Source organism: Mycteria americana, chromosome 9, assembly GCF_035582795.1.
Source record: "Mycteria americana isolate JAX WOST 10 ecotype Jacksonville Zoo and Gardens chromosome 9, USCA_MyAme_1.0, whole genome shotgun sequence".
In the NCBI taxonomy this organism is placed as follows: Eukaryota; Metazoa; Chordata; class Aves; order Ciconiiformes; family Ciconiidae; genus Mycteria; species Mycteria americana.
Genome location: NC_134373.1, coordinates 24,915,091 through 24,933,294, shown reverse-complemented (window position 1 = coordinate 24,933,294; position 18,204 = coordinate 24,915,091). Strand labels below are relative to the sequence as shown.

Sequence of the window (18,204 nt, the reverse complement as noted above, 5' to 3'; positions counted from 1 at the left end):
GCAGTACAGTTTCTTCCAATATACAAGGACAGTGTGTACTTAAATGCTGTTTTAATTGCTTTGATACAGAATTTCTTTTTTTCCTTTCTTTTTCTGTTAAGCATTATTACTGTTCCTAGCAGGATTTCCCAAAATAATAGTTAAAAAAATCCCACAAAATTCTCAACAATTCTTTCCTGTTTGAAATACATAATGCACATATTTACAAATAGTTTTGAATATGAATATGTAAGAATATTTTCTGCCACTGGACTGCAAAAATGCTTGCAATTGCTTAGCAGAGGGATCAGTTTCACTTACACATCCATGTAATGATTGTCTTGCAGGAACATGTACATCCATCAGTAGAATGAGATCCTATTAAGTATTTGCAAATAATGCAGCAAATTTTGTATATTGTCTTATCTGAAATGTCTTTATATTGTACTGAAAGTATTGTAATTATAAGAAATAAAGAGCTAGACTGTGATCTCCTGTGGTAAGTATAAAGGGAATAAAAAAGTTGTTTCCTCACAGCATGCCAGTCCTTTGTAGCAAATAGGGTAAGGGTTATTTGGAAAAAAAAAAAGACATCTTATACGCATCGTAATCCTGGGTTTAAATGCATTATGTATGGGAGTGCTTAGGGACTAACTTCAAAGTTACATAGGTGACCTTAATTTGGGAGCTGCATATCTTTTGAGGGATTGACTTTTTTACATTAATAGCATCCTTTTGGATTTTTTTTTTTTCCTGAGAGTGAAGCACTTCTAGATAAAACTTACCATTTCATTCTAGTGCATTAAAGGAACTGATACCTTTCTTTTGTAATCCTGTAGGGTACTAATTCTTATTATTGCAATTTAAAAAATAAAATATTTCCTCTTTCCCCTCTTTCATTATGTTTATGTATATATTTTCAGATATGATTCTGGACCAGCAGGTGGGTTCTGGGCAGCTCAGTGAGGATGTTCGTCACAGAGTGCATGAGGCATTACTGAAACAACATCACCATCAGAACCAGAAGAAGCTGAGCAACAGGATCCCAATCGTGAGATCCTTTGCTGATATTGGAAAGAAGCAGTCTGAGCCCCATTCCATGGATAAAAATGGTAATGCGTTGCTTTATTTTGCATTTTGAGCTTTGAATAACATCTGCCTCTTCAGTATCTCATGTGCTTTCTACCCACAGCTTGATCTCAGTGTGATTCTGCTCTGAAAAGCTACTGTGTAGAAGTGGTACCTTTTACATGAGAGTGGTTCCTCTTATGCATTCAGTAACATACCTGTTTAAATTTGAAATTCAGGTATTGTGCACAATTCAGGGCTGTGCAGAGATATTCAGGGGAACTAGCTCAGATGTTGGAAGCAGGCTAGTTGTGTTAGCATGCCATTCTGTCCTGGGTAATTGGCATGGTACATTATCCCCGGTGCAGCACAGCTCAAGTACACTTGTGGTGCTTTAGGCACTCTGTGCAATCCTTCAGACTGAGCTTGAACATCTTTGCACAGTGTTGCTCTGAACTGTGGACATGCGCCATTAGTGCCAGAAATGTGATATGACTATTTTTGACTTCTGTTCACTATCCAGGGCCTATTTAGTTAAAATGTAATGGATTGTTGGAATAGTTTCTAAGTTTATGACAGTGTATGCATTAGCTAGTGTTCAACTGGTGCTTCAGATTTCATAGCTGAGTTTGAGGGGTTGGAAAATGAGAAAAACATTTTCAGGATGACACTGTTGGAGAGATGCCGCAAGAACTGTACCTTGTTTTTTCAGAAAATCACTTTTTGGAAAATCATGTTCATGAAAATGAGAGAGCACGTTTGCAGAGTGGTTCTACAGTAAAATATTGGCTTAACTTTTTTCTTTCTCGCTTTTACAGAAGCCTTTATAAGCTGTACTGTTGTTACAGGTTAATCATAATGAAAGATCATTTCTTACTGTCCCTTCCTTATTTATATGGACACAGGCCTGTGTTATGAAGCTTGCAGCCAAATTTTGCAAATATTTACAATTAATTCACTAGAATTATACATTGCAGAATTACTGAGCCTCTGTATCCAGTATCATAACAATACCCACAACATTTTTGTCTGAACACCATTGGACTATAGTGACTCTTATTCCAGAAATTGCCTTAGCTTTAGTGAAATCTCAGTCCCTTCTGCTGTCTCTCTGCTTCAGGGCTGTACTGAGCTCCCCCCTCACCCGGGGAAGTGGGGAGCAAGGAAACAGCCGTAGCACAGGGAAGGTGCAGGGTGCAAGAGGTAGCCATGTGCTGTGAGGCATAGGGCAGAAGGGGAAAGAGTAGTGGTGCAGTGGATCTGGAAAGATGGGGCTGTTGGTATAAAGATTAACTTTGGTTTCAGGAAGAACCTTTTTCAATCATTGCCATATAAAGTTTTAATAGGTACTTCTAAACCTAGCTGCTTCCCTGGGGAAGACTCTCAGACCTAAAAGGCAACATAAAATTTCATCTGAAGAGGATATGAAATAGAAACGTATTAATTATGCCAAAATATTGTTTTAAGAGTAAGGGAAAAATATTTATTAAGATGTGTGTGATTATGCATATGGATGAACAAGAGTAAAAGTAAGTAGGATGATTGTCCGTCCTTCTTAAGGCAACTTTCCTTTTGATTTGTGCAACTCTTGCTGATGACTTTAAACAAATATTCAGGAGACGCTTAAGAAAGTTAATGCTATAATGTTCCTATTTCTCAGTTTCCACAGGACGCAAGATAGCAGCTTGTATTCCATAAGCTTTTTGCACTAGGTCATATATAACAAATAAGCAGTAGGTCTCCTTAAAAAGACCCCTCAGGGCAAGCTGTGAAAGTATCAGAAGCTCAATTTCAGTAACTTTCTGTGTCTGCTAGTGGAACTGATGCAGTACGTCACTCCAGAAACATCTCACTTTTGCCTAAGTTCCTACTGGGAACCTTTGTATCTCTATCTAATTCCCCAAAAAATAGATTCTGATCAGGACAGCATCTAAGTCCATATTAAACACACTAATTTTATATACTCAGTGGTTAAGTGATTCTGTAAGTAGGGAGACACAGTCTTAGAGGTTTTCATTTGTCTGTGCTAATTTTGCAAGATGAAAAACTACTGAATTCCAGTTAGCTTATTTTGCAAGATGAAAAACTACTGAATTCCAGTTCACGTGCTTATGTAGAGATGCCTCAGAGCACTCTAACCCCTGGTTAAAAAAATGGCTTAGTCACTTTCACTATGTAAATTTAAATTAAATTAAATGCACCATAAACAATACAAATCTAAATAGTTTTAGGAACATTTATATGAAGGTAAATCAGCTTTTTATCTAAATTACAGTGAAGAGTTTCAAACCAAGTCTTTTTGGAGACAGATGTCTTTTAATCAGTTTGAAGCATTGCTTCCTTGCATCCTTTAAGTGCTAATGCACATTTGGCAGTCTCCTGCATTGACCTCTTCAAAATAGATGATGGCCCTGTGATAAAGCAAAGAGGGGTTGGTTTATTTTAAGTTTCTCTCTTACCATCCATTACCCTGTTACATTAAAAAGTCTGAATCTTATTTTGCTGCCTGAATTGTACTAGAATTAGTATTAGCTTTAGAAGAGGAAAATTCAGTCTAAGTTTTCGGTTTTAAAAGGAATCACAATTTTTTCCCTTTTCAAGACAACAGCAAATAAGCAGCTCATGGGCTTGAGTGGCAACTATTGCCCCAGTACTCTAGTTAAAGGAGTGGGGAAAGAGATGATTCTGGAGAGCTGCCTAATTTCAGGCACATTGACTGCTACCTCTTCTGGCATACTCTTAGTTATCTCTTCACCCTGGGTAACTTGCCGTAGTATGTGGTGTATAAATTATGCAGGAATCTACACTGAAATGCTTAGCTTTCAGGAACTCTGCTGTCCTTAGAAGCTTGACCAGGGGTAGCAGCGAGGTTTCTGATAATTTTCTTCTGCCGTTGCCTCATGACCTGAATGATAGAGTTCAGCTACAGTGTTATGCTTACTGCAGCTATATTTCTTTTTAGATTGCCATGGAGCGTCTGTACAAGCTTCTCCTAATAATACAAAAATGAGTTGTTAAAACATAACTTTGGATCAGGTGAAAGCAAAAGAAAAATCAGCTAAATATGTGTAAAAGAAAGCAAAATTAAGGGATATAAACACCTAATATTATTGTCAAGAGTGTGCTGTGAGACACATCTTTGTTTCCTGAGGACAAACTGGTAAAATGCAATCAAGGCATCATTTTAGTCTGCTTATTCTCATTTGTGCACAAACATTGTGTAGAATGTATGAACGTAAAATGTTCCATATATTGCCAACAGTAGTAGTATTGGTCTCTCTTTTTAATACAAAAAAATGCATTAAAATGGTAAAATATTTTATTATTGCTTTTACTTTCTGGATGAGAAGCTTAACTCCTAGAAGACCGCAGAGAGAAAAACAGATCCTCTCAGGTACTACTGATGAGCTTACAGCTCAGTTTACCCCTATTCAGAGATCAGAGTTTTCAAAACCAGCAAGTGCCAGGAGCTTTAGAAGGGCCACTTATTTGTCCCTGTGAAATGAGGCAGGGGGAACTTTGACGCCTTATCTGCACAAAAGGAAATTCTCAGTTTGGTTAAATTTGGGTTTAGTGTAGACAGTTTAACTGATAACAATCCTTAGCGGTCTGTAGTTTGTAAAATAGGTGGTTCAGAGCCTTAAGTCCTTGCCATCTGGGTTACATGGTACAGCTGAGGATGCAAAACCCCTTCTTTGTCCAAGTTGTTGACTATGCTAGCTTATCAATGTATCAATTTCCAGATATTCAGGAGCAAAGTCTGAACATGAAGACATAAATTTAAATTCAATATATGGCTGTGCTGCTGACAGACCACTGTGATATCTTTGCTGCAAGATATTTGTACATATGTTCTCCCTCCATTTTTTCTTTGTTTAAGAGTCTGTCAGACCCTCTAATTAATTTGCTTTGTATTTAGTAGTATTATCTTTTGTTTACAATGGCTTTTCTTCACATCCTCTGCAGGGCTAAGATGTCAGGGTGCTATGGATTTACCATGCATTTTTAATGCTGCCATGCTGTGTTTAACTTTCACTTTTCATTAAGCATCAAAACTGTGAGAATTAAAAGCCTGCTTTTGATGTTCCAATAAAAACCGACAGTCAAATTTGGCATAAAGGCAGGAAAAATTATATATTTTTTTAAAAGTCTAATTTGACACCAAATACCCGAAATAGAGGGTGGTAAGTAATTTTAGCATACATACTGTAAAAGGCAGGTAAAAATATGAATCTTCATCGTTAGTAAATAATCTTTAGAAAGTTTGGTTTGTAAAGCAATTTAACTCATTTTTATTGAGATCAGTAGGTTTTTCACTCTGAGACCTGAGAGCTGTGTCTGTAAATTCCTATGACATGGTCTAAAAAGCCAAAGACAATTGAAAATATACAACACCTTTCTATTGTTAGAGGAATGCTAAAATAATTTCATAAGCCTCTCCCCTTTTATAAAGGGTTCTGCGATTCAGAATTGAAGCATGTGTGGCATGGAAAAGTAGCTGATTTGACGAAAACGTAGCTAGGAAAAGAAGTTTTTGTCATGTAAACATTTTAGTTTTTTTAACTGGCTATTTCATTTTTAGTCTAAACTTCAGAATATGTGTGTGGGGGGGTGTGTGTGTATATATGTAATGAGGTCTAACAGACCTTTTACTGATTAAAGTCGAAGAGGAAGGAAGTAGGGGAGAGGAGCATGGCAGGGTAAGTGACTTGTGAATTGTATTTCCATGCACCTTGCTGAAGTGTTCTTTATCCATAATAACATGAACTTGTGCCTGTTTTCTCTTCCATACGTATGCCGTTTATAACTGCTTCTTCTCCCTTGATGTCAGAGCAGACACGTTGTTAGTGTAAAAATTGCATTATGCCACATATCATGTCTGATTTTGAAAAATTCTGAAATTTCAAGGAGAGGTTTATTGATATGCCAAAGAGCTGGAAGAAAGTAATGGCATATTAAATTGGGGATCTTCAGAGTTAACAGCATGAGCTGCTGGAGCAGTTAATTTTGACATGTGATTTTTCAAGCCTTTTTCCAGTTATTTCAGTTAGCATGATGGGCTGGTTTGAACTTCTTCATTGTTTTATGGGAGTATGAACACACGTGGAGGCATTTCAGACTATGGTGTCCAAATGCTTGGGTGTCTAATTTAGGACAGTATGCTTTAGTATCCCAGTAAGTCTAAATTACCAGTTATGTGATGGTGTTTGTTACTTTCCTCAGTTTCCTAATCTCTCCTAAACATCAATTCAAGCATTTATGCCATAACTCAGAGCTAGTTTACAGCATGTGAAACTCTGATGTCAATACTACCACGTGGAGACACAGACATTACTTGGAGCCATATGAAAAGGGTAGGGAGGCGTTCCTAGGTACGTGACTGTGTTCCTTTGTTTTGGGAATAAGTCACAACGAATGCCATATATATTCCCAAGTTTTCTGGCAGTATTGCATCTGGATCAGGTGGATTGCTCCAGCTTTCCTTGAAGAGAAGGCAAACTTAAAGATAGTTAATTCTAGCTAAATTAGCTAATGCTCTGTTTCTTGTTTTATATTCTTCTCAAATGTATATATTTTAATCAACTTGTATTATCCACAGGTTTTTATATTACTAAAATATAACATGTATTTAGGAACATTTTCATCTGATATTTATTCTTTTTTTCTCCACGTTTCCTTGTACCCATGATAAAATGTGTAATCTATATGTATAAAACTGTATCATTCATCTTTGTATTTCTTTATTTTGCTCTGTCTTTGTTGTGTCTGTCCCTAACAGGCTCATCTCATCTCTGTATCTTCCTCATCTCCTATCCTTTGGGTTCTGTAAACTCCCTGAAGGTTCAGAGGTAGTATAAATACCTATTCTTGCTTGGGCTTCAGATCATTTCAAATGTACACCCATGTCTTCGTCTCAGTTTCTTGACAGCATGCAACTTCTTGCTATAGTGATTAAAAAATACCTCAGGCCTTTGTCAGCAGCTGTGGCACACTTAAGAGAAGCTTGTGTGGAATGATGTTGTTTTGGGGGAAAGAAAAGTGCCATTTCTTTATAAGTTCATTTTCTTACATCAATTTGTAAAACTGCAAATCATAGCATTTTAGTTAAAACTGCATGACTTCATGTGAATTATGCTTGAGATTCAGGCCTAGCATTAGAAAAAACAGATAAAGTGACTTCTTCCTCATTGTCTTAAATTATGTATCATTAGTGAGAACCAAATCTGCTTGCAGTTACACAGGTACAATGGAGTGACATGGTTCTCCACTGATTTAAAATGTTATGCATCAAGAGGCCTAAAGGTACATATACAATTCAGCCTGCAAAGATGGTATCACTGCTCTGTTATATTATAATTTTACCATATACTTAGGAAAACTTACTGTTTTTCAATCCTTGATTTTTGATCTGGACAATGTATCCATTTAGATTTATAAAATTGGTGACTAGTTGCAGTGAAAAGCTTCAAGATTGTTATAGGTGGCTTGCAAATCAGATTTTTTTTCTGAATGGCAAGAAATATATGGTCTAGAAAAATAAGCAACTTCTTTTCTGATTCAATTTCCTTTGATGTGTCAGTTGCATCCAGTTTGTTTCCATTAACTGTGATTTGTATCTGAATACATTGTTCTTGGTTTTTGTCATTGGCGTTCTAGAGACCCCTTGGATTTTGATTAATAAATACAATACACATAGTTAAATGTCTAGAGCTTTAAATTTTGGGGAGTGAGAGTATGTTGCACGTGACATTAATTTACTGGGATTAATTTTTTTTTTTTTTAATTTGGCAGGACTAATAGACTCAAAATGCTAAGCTCTATCTGTAAATGCAAACTTCTATTAGTGTAACAAATATGGACCTTATTTTGATAGGTTTTGATTTTTAAGTGGCTTGGCTTTGCATGACATAATATTTTTTGTGTGAATTCTTGCTCTATTCAAAGCTCTGGCAATTTCATATTATCTGAAAAAAACACTCATTTTTTTATGTACACCAATTTAAAATATAATTTTAAAAACTGTGCTGATATCGGCTTTTTAATACATAGATAAGCCTTAACACCCATTTTACTGTGGTTTTATCTGTTAGATACTAAGTTCCTTTGTATGTAGGCTGGATATTTCAATGATACCACATTATGCATTTGTTTGACTGATACTTTAAAAAATCTGAATGGTGCTCTGATGAATTCTCAAAGAATGTAGGTCTTCAGATGCTTTATGTAGATGGACTGCAGGATAAATCAAGCCTTTTAAACTTTACATTTATAAGGACTCAAAGTACTACATTGCATTCTTAAAAATTAAAATGCTGTATTTACTCCATACAGTGTGTAAATAAACATTTTGCTTGAGACAGCTGAAATGGAACTGGCAAGGACAGGGCATGGAAGAGCTGAATAAATGGCAAGGCTGTTGCTGCTCTTATTCCCTCTTATAGGGAGTTGATGGTTTGTGCCTTCACCATTCTTACCAGCCTAACCCCCCTATTGCCAACTCAAAGAAGTAATAAACCATCACAAGTGCTTTTCTCAGAGCAGGTGTTTAAAGCCTGGGTAGGGTTTGGCGTTAGTTTGGTGGTGGTTGTTTTTTTTGTTGTTGTTTTTTGTTTGTTTGATTTTTTTGCACATAGTGCTTTGAAGCCTCTCATATTAGAAAGATAAAATTTGGAGAAAACTTGGAATTAGTGTACCTGTATTCCAGAGACAGTTTGATGCTAGTGGTGACTGTTGATGTTTTGGTGGAAATCGGAGAGGAAATGCCTTTTTTGTTTGATTGTTTGTTTGTTTTAGTCTAGGTATGATGTGACAGCTCCCCTCTTCATTCACATAGCTCTTTAATTGATGGTTGCTTCATGGGACCATCATGGTGCCAATAACGGTGTTCTTCATTCAGAGAAAACAATCAGTTGCTGAAATTAAGAACGGCTTGAGGATAAAGCACACATATGGTTGCCAACATGCTTTATCAAACTGAATATTTTTAATGACGTTGGAAAACCAGCATAGCATGGTGGATGCCAATGTTCACTAGGCTGCCATCAGTATCTTTTGGTTTTACCCTATTGGGAATTACTCATGTGCTTAACAGTATTCACCCCAAAGACATCTCCTTTACGTCAACATGAAATTATTCACAAAATTAAATACATTTATGAATTTTTGTGGCTTCATAGCTCAGAATTAGAGAAAGCTACCGTATATAAAAATAACTGTGTAGCATTGCAGTCCTGCTCCTAGGGAGAGGGCCACCATAGCACTGCATCCACCTACTATCCAGTGCAAAATATATAGGCATTTAACAAACTAAATGTGTACAGGAGCAAAAATCTCTCAAAAAACCAGTACTTTTTGTCTTACTTTTCTGTTGAAGGGCCACACAGAGGCAGAGTTCCAGATTTGCATTTTACTGACTGTATTGTTGCGTAAGAAATACGCATTCCTGCAGGGTGTTTAAGATGCTCTTTAAAAAACTTACCCCATGACTATCATGTGAAAAGTGAAGTTACCTGTCTTCTCTACCTTGTATCTTTTATTGTTATTCAATACAGTAAAAAAAACAAATTTCTTGTTCCAAGATCCAGAAAGCTGTCTTAAGTTGCAGAGCTATTTAAACATCTCTTACTGCCTCAAGGTAAAATTTGTGTTCTTTCAGATTACTCCAACATATGGGTAAATCAAAGTTTGAGGTCTTCTGTTGGCACAGAAAAAGAACATATGCTATTCTTATAAACTTCACATACTTACTGGTTGTGGCTTTTATTTCCTACTATGTATATTTTTACATATTTTTCTCCTAAAAGAAAAGTGGACACAATGTTTAAAAGTTAGCCTTTGGACTGTTATGCTAATTGCTTAGAGGCTTTTGACACCTCCAATTATGATGTTAAAACTTCAGTGTTTATAACAGGTGGTCCATGCTCTGACTCCTTTGTTGGTCAATATTTTTATCTCCCTGGCAGATATCCCTGCTCTCATTTTCTTGAATTTTTAGGTCCAGAAAAAAAAAGTATAAATGTAAATCCCTAATTAGCAACAGAAAGTAATGAACTACTATTTCTGTTGCTTTCCTGTAACATCTTTATAACATAGTATGTATATTAATATGAGTAATTATTACAATTATTTCCCTTTGTAGAGATCATAGCATATAGGGGAGTGTCTAAAAGGAAGAAATTAAGAGTTAAGAAAGTCTAATATTACTAGATTTAAAGTTTTGTGGGAGTAAGTCAGGGCAGAAATTTTCCCTGAGTGTTTTATGGCTCCGCTGTTAGAATTAGTGGAAGGTTTTTTGTTACGTTATTAAAATCTCCAAAATAGTACAGAAATCAAATTTATAATTAATTATTTTTAATAGTTATGATACTAAAGAATGATTCCTGTAAAAATAATTCTAAGACTGCTAAATAAGCAATACAGAAAAAAAATTACAGTGTGAAGTAGTGTATGGGGATACATAGTGTACAGGTGATGGTGTAACAATGATAGAACTCAGTGTTTTTTCTTTAAGTTATAATTAAAACAGACAACTTGAATGACCATTTATAAGCATCTTGCATATTTAATAATTTCTGGCTTCCGATTTGCAAAAGTTGTGTCTTGTGACATTTAGGAATTAATAGTCTTTTTTAATGTGAATTTCTTTAAGTTACATTAATATGTTGCTTTCTGAAATCAGTCCTTTATTCTTCTCATATGTAAAGTCTAATCCTGACTTATTTTTATTTACTTGGTTAGGTTAACATGCTTGGTTTTTTGTCATGTCTGTTTTTTTGCCATTCTCTGTTTATTTTACTGTAGTGCTGAACAAAAGCCCTAATTTCTATTCTTGTTTTGATCTGTCCTTGTCCTGAATCAGAGACAAAATGGTAATATTTACATTTTTAAGATTGATACCTTTAATAATAAGATTTCTAGCAATACATTTTAAAACATTCTGTTCCTGTACTTCCTAATCCAAGTGAAATCTCTCTGGCTATGCTACCAGGATGCAGCACAAGAGTCTAAAAACTGTTTTGTGTTATGGGAGATTTGTCTAGTGGAAAATTAGATGTTGATTTTCATGAAAACCAACATTTTCCTTGAGCAAGTGTTTCAACTGGGAATTCATGACCAGACTTAGACAGGGATACTGTGGTGCTCAGCTGTGACCCAAGCTGGATACTTCAGTATTTTGGCAGTGGCTGAGATACTCTTACACGTCTGCTGTCCTGTTCAGACTGGATCCTGCGACGCGCTCTGTTTCCTGGCTGTGGCTGAGGACATGTGTGTGTAACAGCGGTGTGAGGGGAGACGCTGTGGCTTTTTGAATGCCCGATGTGCCTAGCTTAGGACTTTCTGACTGTCTTCATCTTCAAGTATCTTGAACATATGGTCTTTGTTACTGTGCAAGTTTAGGTTGATTTTTCACCAGAACCAATGTTTTCACATCATCATTTCTCAGTCATATGAGAGACTATTTGCTATGGAAACAAATATATGCTGGGCATGAGATGCTGACTCTGGGCCAGTTGGACTCTGTAGTTATTCCTGGGTATGTGTTAGGGCAGTAAGAGATAGTTGGCTCATGTATTTGGTACTTTTTCCCTGTACTTTGTTGTGGTGTTCAGAGCTGTGTGCGGCTCCTGCCGTGCTGGGGAGGAAAAGTGAAGGCAAGCAGGGAATGGCCTATCACCTTGTGGGGTTTGTGTGCTGCCCTACTGCCAGCCCCACACCCTCAATGTGTGCATGGTGGCCTCTGGCCGTGCACGGGGGCAATGTTGGCATTAAGTAAAAATATGCTTTATGTGACATATACGTGTCACTTAATCCTGTTTTTGAGCTTTCGTTGGCAAAATTTTGTTGGTCACAAGGCTTACTGTTTGCTTACACGAGACTGAGGCGTGTTTAAACACTTCTCATCTTGAGATATTTTTAAAACTTCTATAAAAGACTTTACTAAGTCCTCACTGGAATTTTTTGAAAATGTGTTTGCCGAAACCTTTGTGTTACACATGTCAATAATCACATTGTTCGATATTGAGTTTTTAAATCATCTTAATTTCCAATACATCTATTTTTATAGCAGCCAACTTCAATGCTGGGTTTTGTAGTTGTTGTTATAATCAGGACATTCTTACACACATGAGTAAATTTATGAAAATTAGTAATCCTGTTTTAGTCAGTGAGGAGTATTCTTGTAGGCAGATATTGCCCAAAATTGGCAGCTCCTCAAATTACTTACAAAAACTATGTGAATGCAGGACTTTCCTCAAATGTAATATCTTAAAATTTGTAAGCTTGAATTGGCATAGAAAGTTTGTCTTCCAATATTCAAGAGTATCTTTTACATTTTCTAAATTATATTCTCCCATTCCTAACTGCACGTGATAAATGTTCTGTCTTTTGAGAATGTGTTGCTCTAAATAAGTCTTTAATTAAAATGCCATGTCTAGATGCTTCATATACATATGATATGAAATGTAACAAGTATTTCATTAGATGTTGCTTTATTTATAGAAGTAATTGTTAGTATTCTGTAATAACGCTACTTTTTTTAGCAGGTCAAATTGTTTCCCCACAGTCTGCTCCAGCCTGTATTGAAAACAAAAATGATGTGAGCAGAGAAAACAGCACCGTTGACTTTAGCAAGGTAAGTGTTCACTGATGGTGAAGAGAGCTTCCTGACTACTAAATAGATCGTTTAAGTTAAATTAATCCATGTGAATCAGGAAGAACTGTGAAGTGCAAATTTTACTTCAGCATTAAAGTTTTGTGTGCACTGCAACACAGTTTGTATATAACAAAAAAGAATTTTTCGTTTTCTTGATAAATTACTGGTAACAGGAAATCACAGTTTAAGAACATAGATAAATTTATTGCATGGCAATATCATAGGTGTATATTTGTAGGGAGAATTTTTACAAATTAACAGAAAATTATCTAAAGAGGAAAGTAATTCAGAATTCTTATAATTCAGATTTACCTCTCAGGTTTTTACTTTTTGTAGAAGTAATGCATGAATGCAAACTACGCTTTTTATAACCTGAACTCGTGGATTCCAGATGTCTCAAACAGAATGTGTTTCTGTAAACCTATAACTTAATTCTTCTGGCAAGCCAAGATATTTCGGTACACTTCACAAAAGATGTTAACTGTTCAGTAGTGGAGATTGCAATGACAGTTCAATGTTAGATAGCAAAGAAAAGCAAACAGCTTCTCAGCTTTAATGTAAAGGAGAATCCTAATTTGTTTAAGAAGTCTGTATGTACCTAAAACAAACTGTCACATTAGATACGGATGACAGACTGACAGGGATGGATGACTTCAGCTGACACATTAATACAACAAAGGTTGAGTAAGTGAAGAAAGGTGATTTAAACCAAAATTCTGAAGAACAGCACTTTGAGTCTGTTGAATCTTAATGTTAGTGCAGCTGAGCTAAAAGTAGAGTTATGTGATTGCTCCATCTGGTGCCAGACTTATTTCCTAGCAGCAGTAGCTATTTGCACCATTTGAATTCTTGACTGAACACGCCAGACTAGGAATGGTATATGGCTGAAATAAAGACGGGAAACAGATCTTTTTGTCAAAGACAGTGAAAAGAAAGGAAGCTGGCTGGGGATGTATTATGGACCACATTTCTACAGAGGTAGCAAGGAGATCTATAAACAGTGACAAGTTGTTAAAAAAATAATGCTAATACATTAAAAATATTTAAAACTAAGATTATAATGCTTTAAAAAGGCAAGTATGATTTTGGTTTCCTGACATTTATATTAAAAGTGTTAACTAAAACGAATTGTTTTGGCAAGTGTTCTAATAGCAAGATGTAAAATTTTGTAAAGGGTATAAAATATAAATAAAGCTGTCTATTCAAAATTAAGCTGTGCAGAGGTGAAGCTCATAACAACCTAAAGGGAACGACATGACTTTCAGTAGTGCTTTTCTTGCACATTTCCCCAATTGCTTTGAATGTTGTAGGATCAAAATCCCAGTCTGTTATCTAGCTGCATGATGTTTGTATTAAACAAGAATGGAGGCTGCATCATTTGATCCTTCACTCACTATTTTTGTAGTGCTGCAGCTTTGCTGACCAAAAGAGCTCTTCCTATTTAAACTGGCCTGAGAAGAGATCAATGTGTCATCTTTTGGCTAGCCTCAGCAGTGTTAGATACCAACAAGGATGTCAGGAATATGAAAGGAACAACTTTTGTTTGCAGAAATGAAATAACAGTAAAGGATTGTAATCTAAATACCTTTTTTGACTGCCTTTAAACAGATCCATTTATCCTTTTGAAGATGCATAAGTAAAGTACAATTTCCCCTTGAAATGTGCTATTGCAATAACTCCCAATGGTTTTAACTGGAGTTATGTGCACAGATTGAGAGGAAAGTAGAGCAGTACACTAATTTTCTCTTGAGTATTGTGATTTCTTGCTCTAATTTTGTTCCACATATTAATTTCATTTATCTTCTACAAAAAAGCACCTTTGACTACCTCACATATTCTCTCCTTGCTAATCTGTCTCCCTTGGGCTACTTCTAATATTCCAAATTTTGGAGTTGATTCAAAAAGCTGTCTTGATCTGAATACAGGACTGAGACTGAGTTGATTGTATTGGTATCTATTTATGAATAATGTGAGACATGGCACTAAAAGTTGTCTTCAATGTTACTTCAGTAGCACAGAGAGGGAGACATAGTTTCTGATGTTTGTACTTGTAAATGTGTCACTCGTCTTCCTCTGGGGACACCACAAGGACTTTGTATTCCAGGGGTGATAATGGAGGTGATCTGTCACAGCACCACTTTATCCTGTGTCTGAGCAGGATGGGGATGGCAGTTTCACAACTGCATCTGGCTGGTCTCTGCTTCTTATGCCAGAGGCTGAAGTGAACCCTAGTTGTCCTGAAATATGAAATGCATAAAGAGACTGCACCTGCGTCCCTTCTCATGGCAACGTTCCTACACTCCACATGGAAACAGTATTTCTGAATCAAACCCTGGTCCCATACTGACAGAGTTTGGTCTTTCAAATACCATGTGAAATAATTGACTTGTTTTTGAATGCTGGTTGGCTCTGCTTATAAATAAATTTCATAAATATGTGTCACGGCTTTCCTAAGAAGTGATGTTGTGTATTTTCTGTTTGTCTTCATGTCAATTTATGTTTGGTTCTGGGGGAGGTCCCCACCACTCTGTTCAGTCCTTGAGTTGCCCTGGAGGGGAATGGCCTCCACATTAGTTATTTAATTTTATGTTTAATCGGAGCTTACTGGGACTATTTAGTGCCAGGTCATGAATGTGCTTCAGGTTAGGGTGCAGATTAAGATGCGCATGAGGTCTCTCCAGGTAAAGACCTCTTGGGATAAGAGATGTATAATAGATAGGTTAGATGAAGCATTTGAAGGATGTAGCTTCTGCCATTGCCCCAGATTCACTCCAGGGCCACCTCTGCTTTCATTATGTAGCAGAAGCAACACCCGGGGTTTGGGTGTATTTGCCCAGTTTGATGCTTCTCTGCCAGCTACTTTCCTTTTAACTGGGGCTCTGTTCACTACCTAAAAGGTTTTGGAATCTCAAGCTGATAAATAGTACAGGAAACGTATCTGGAAATACTTTCTGGTAGACAGGAGACTGCATGTGTCTTTCAGATTTGAATCCTGATCCTGTGATTTGTACGTTAGTGGGACCTTAAGGTGACAACTGTGGCATGTTGTACATGAGACATTAGTTATTAAATGTTAAATCCATTCACAAGGTAAAATCAGTACAGAATGCACGTTGCTATGTGCCTGAAAGACTACTTCCTTTCTCTCAACTATAAATGACCTACGACACCACAATTAGGTGCAAAGTGAATCTGTTTGGGCTTTGTATTTAACCCTGAAGAGTTATTTTGTGATTTGAGTGGGGAATAGAATTTACCTCACTGATACTTTACATTGAAAAAGTACTTGGTCTCCAACCTTCCAGGTTGATTTGATGCTTGTTTAACTTTGTGTGAGGGGTTTCATCATCGTTCTAGATTAGCTTAGGGTAGCATTACACATCTCTTTGTGATCTCAGCGAAATAAGATTTCGTTACACAGGCAACTGTGTTATATCTGAATTCTGATTTAGTGCCAGAGCCATTTGCAAGAAAACAATTTTCTAAATATTACCAAAAACTATGCAAACTAGTACTGACAGATGGCTGTAAGATAGACATTAAAATGGTCCACTTTAACAGTTTATATTGGATTTGGTTGCTGTTGTTGTGTTTAGATTAATAAAAGGAAAGCAAATGACAAAATTCATGCATTTTGAAATGTAGACAATACTGGTGCATAATGAAATCAAACATACATTATATACTCTATTATTCCACATCGATCTTTGTTACAGAGTAAACTCTAGACTGATGCCAAGGAAATAAATAGAAATGAACACATTCCCAGGCAAATACCTTGAGCTTATATAGCAATGTCATGATGAAGCTGTTTCTCTGTCTTTTCCTACCATCTCCGCAAAAGTCAACATCACTGCTGTAAAACTCCAAAGTTTTTATTCTGCTTTGTTCTTTCAGTTTACTCTTGAGACAAGCATGGTCATAGCTTATTTTCTGTTATTTTCCGCAGAAGGGCAACTGTCTTCCATTAAATCCGAAAACAAAAATACATCTCACTTAGAGCAATAGAAGGAAAATTAAGTGTAGGGGAACCTGTTCTTCTTCTCCTTGAGATTATAATACAGCAACTATGAATTCATGATTTCTAGGATTGTTAATTATGAAAAAATAAGGTGTCTTCATTTCTTCTAATGTTAGGACTTATTGATTCTGTTATGAATTATTGAATCTGTTATGATTATTGATAAAAAGTATTACTAGGAAATTAATACTATATTCTTAACAAGATTTTGAATGTGATTTGTTGTCTTTATAAATTAATTCTGCAATACTTCAACTATGTTTCCAAGAACAATTAGTCCAATAATGAAAGACAAGTTGTTTGGTTTTGAGAAACATTTTTATTTAAAAAAAAAAAAAATTTAACAGACAAGAATAGTAGAAACTGTATAATTGAAATAACTAAGATTATAGTGCAGTGACTAGAAAGTCCCTGTCAACAAATCAGGGGGAGAAAATCTGTCTGAATAGCTTTTAGGTTGTAATTTAATATACTTTTCCCAGGTTGACCTACACTTCATGAAAAAGATACCACCTGGAGCTGAAGCATCAAACATCTTAGTTGGTGAACTGGAGTTCCTGGACCGTGCGGTTGTTGCTTTTGTTAGGTTATCTCCTGCAGTGCTGCTTACGGGACTAGCTGAAGTTCCGATTCCAACAAGGTACAGTTGCATTTATTTCTCTTCATGTTTTTCTGAGTACTGTGTAGAGGCAGAGTGATGTGACCTTCAACTTTGTCATTGATTGAGTTATGAATTTGGTTCTTTCTTTAACAAAGCCATCTCTTAGAGACATCTTTCCACTCATCCTTTAAATGATGTATGGGTATATTCAGAAACATGCTGTTTGTGTGTGCAGATAATAATTTTTTGCAGAAGTAGAAATGATAGCTTGTTAGGTTACAACACACAGTTTATCCTGTACAAGCTGGTAATACTGCAGATGAAATACTAAGGTGAAATATTCAGCCTCTTAGTATATTTCATCTGGAACTGAAACTACTTGTGTGATACTGTATAATTATGTCCAGAAGAAAAAAATAAAGAAGGAATTGAGTAAAAGAAAAAAACAAACTATGTGATTTGATTGACTAGGCATAGTGAATGGATGAAGAACATGCTGTAAATATCACACTCTTCTAAAAGTTACTTTTTAGATACTTGCATGGTAATTAATATGACTTTTAGCCATAAATCTTTATTAGATTAATTTTTTTCTAAGTTGAAACTTTTTCTGATGAAGTACTTTGGTTCTGAGAACAAATTATGAGGAATTTTTAAAAAATGTCTAAATAGACTTTGTAGTCAAACAGAAAGCATTTAAATAGATCTGCAGATATAGTTTCCTGATGGGGTTGATTCAGATCAAAACTCTGAAGTGATTCTCCCATATCTGAGTTCACGGACTTAACTATTATTGCGGTCTCTCACTTTTTTTTTGTACTTATGCATATGTTTGTACACATATTCTGTCTCTCTTTCTCCTTCCCTCTTTTAGTTTCTATA

At 35.9% G+C, this 18,204-nt stretch overlaps 1 protein-coding gene across 1 annotated transcript in view; it reads left to right on the top strand.

The window, feature by feature from the left end:
- The window catches only part of SLC4A10 (solute carrier family 4 member 10), a 104,447-nt gene that overhangs the window by 42,880 nt on the left and 43,363 nt on the right, over window positions 1-18,204 (top strand). The window contains exons 5-7 of the mRNA XM_075511969.1: window positions 903-1,091; window positions 12,588-12,679; window positions 17,204-17,361. Of these exons, the coding sequence (XP_075368084.1) occupies window positions 903-1,091; window positions 12,588-12,679; window positions 17,204-17,361 (439 nt within the window). The remainder of the gene's footprint in view (window positions 1-902; window positions 1,092-12,587; window positions 12,680-17,203; window positions 17,362-18,204) is intronic.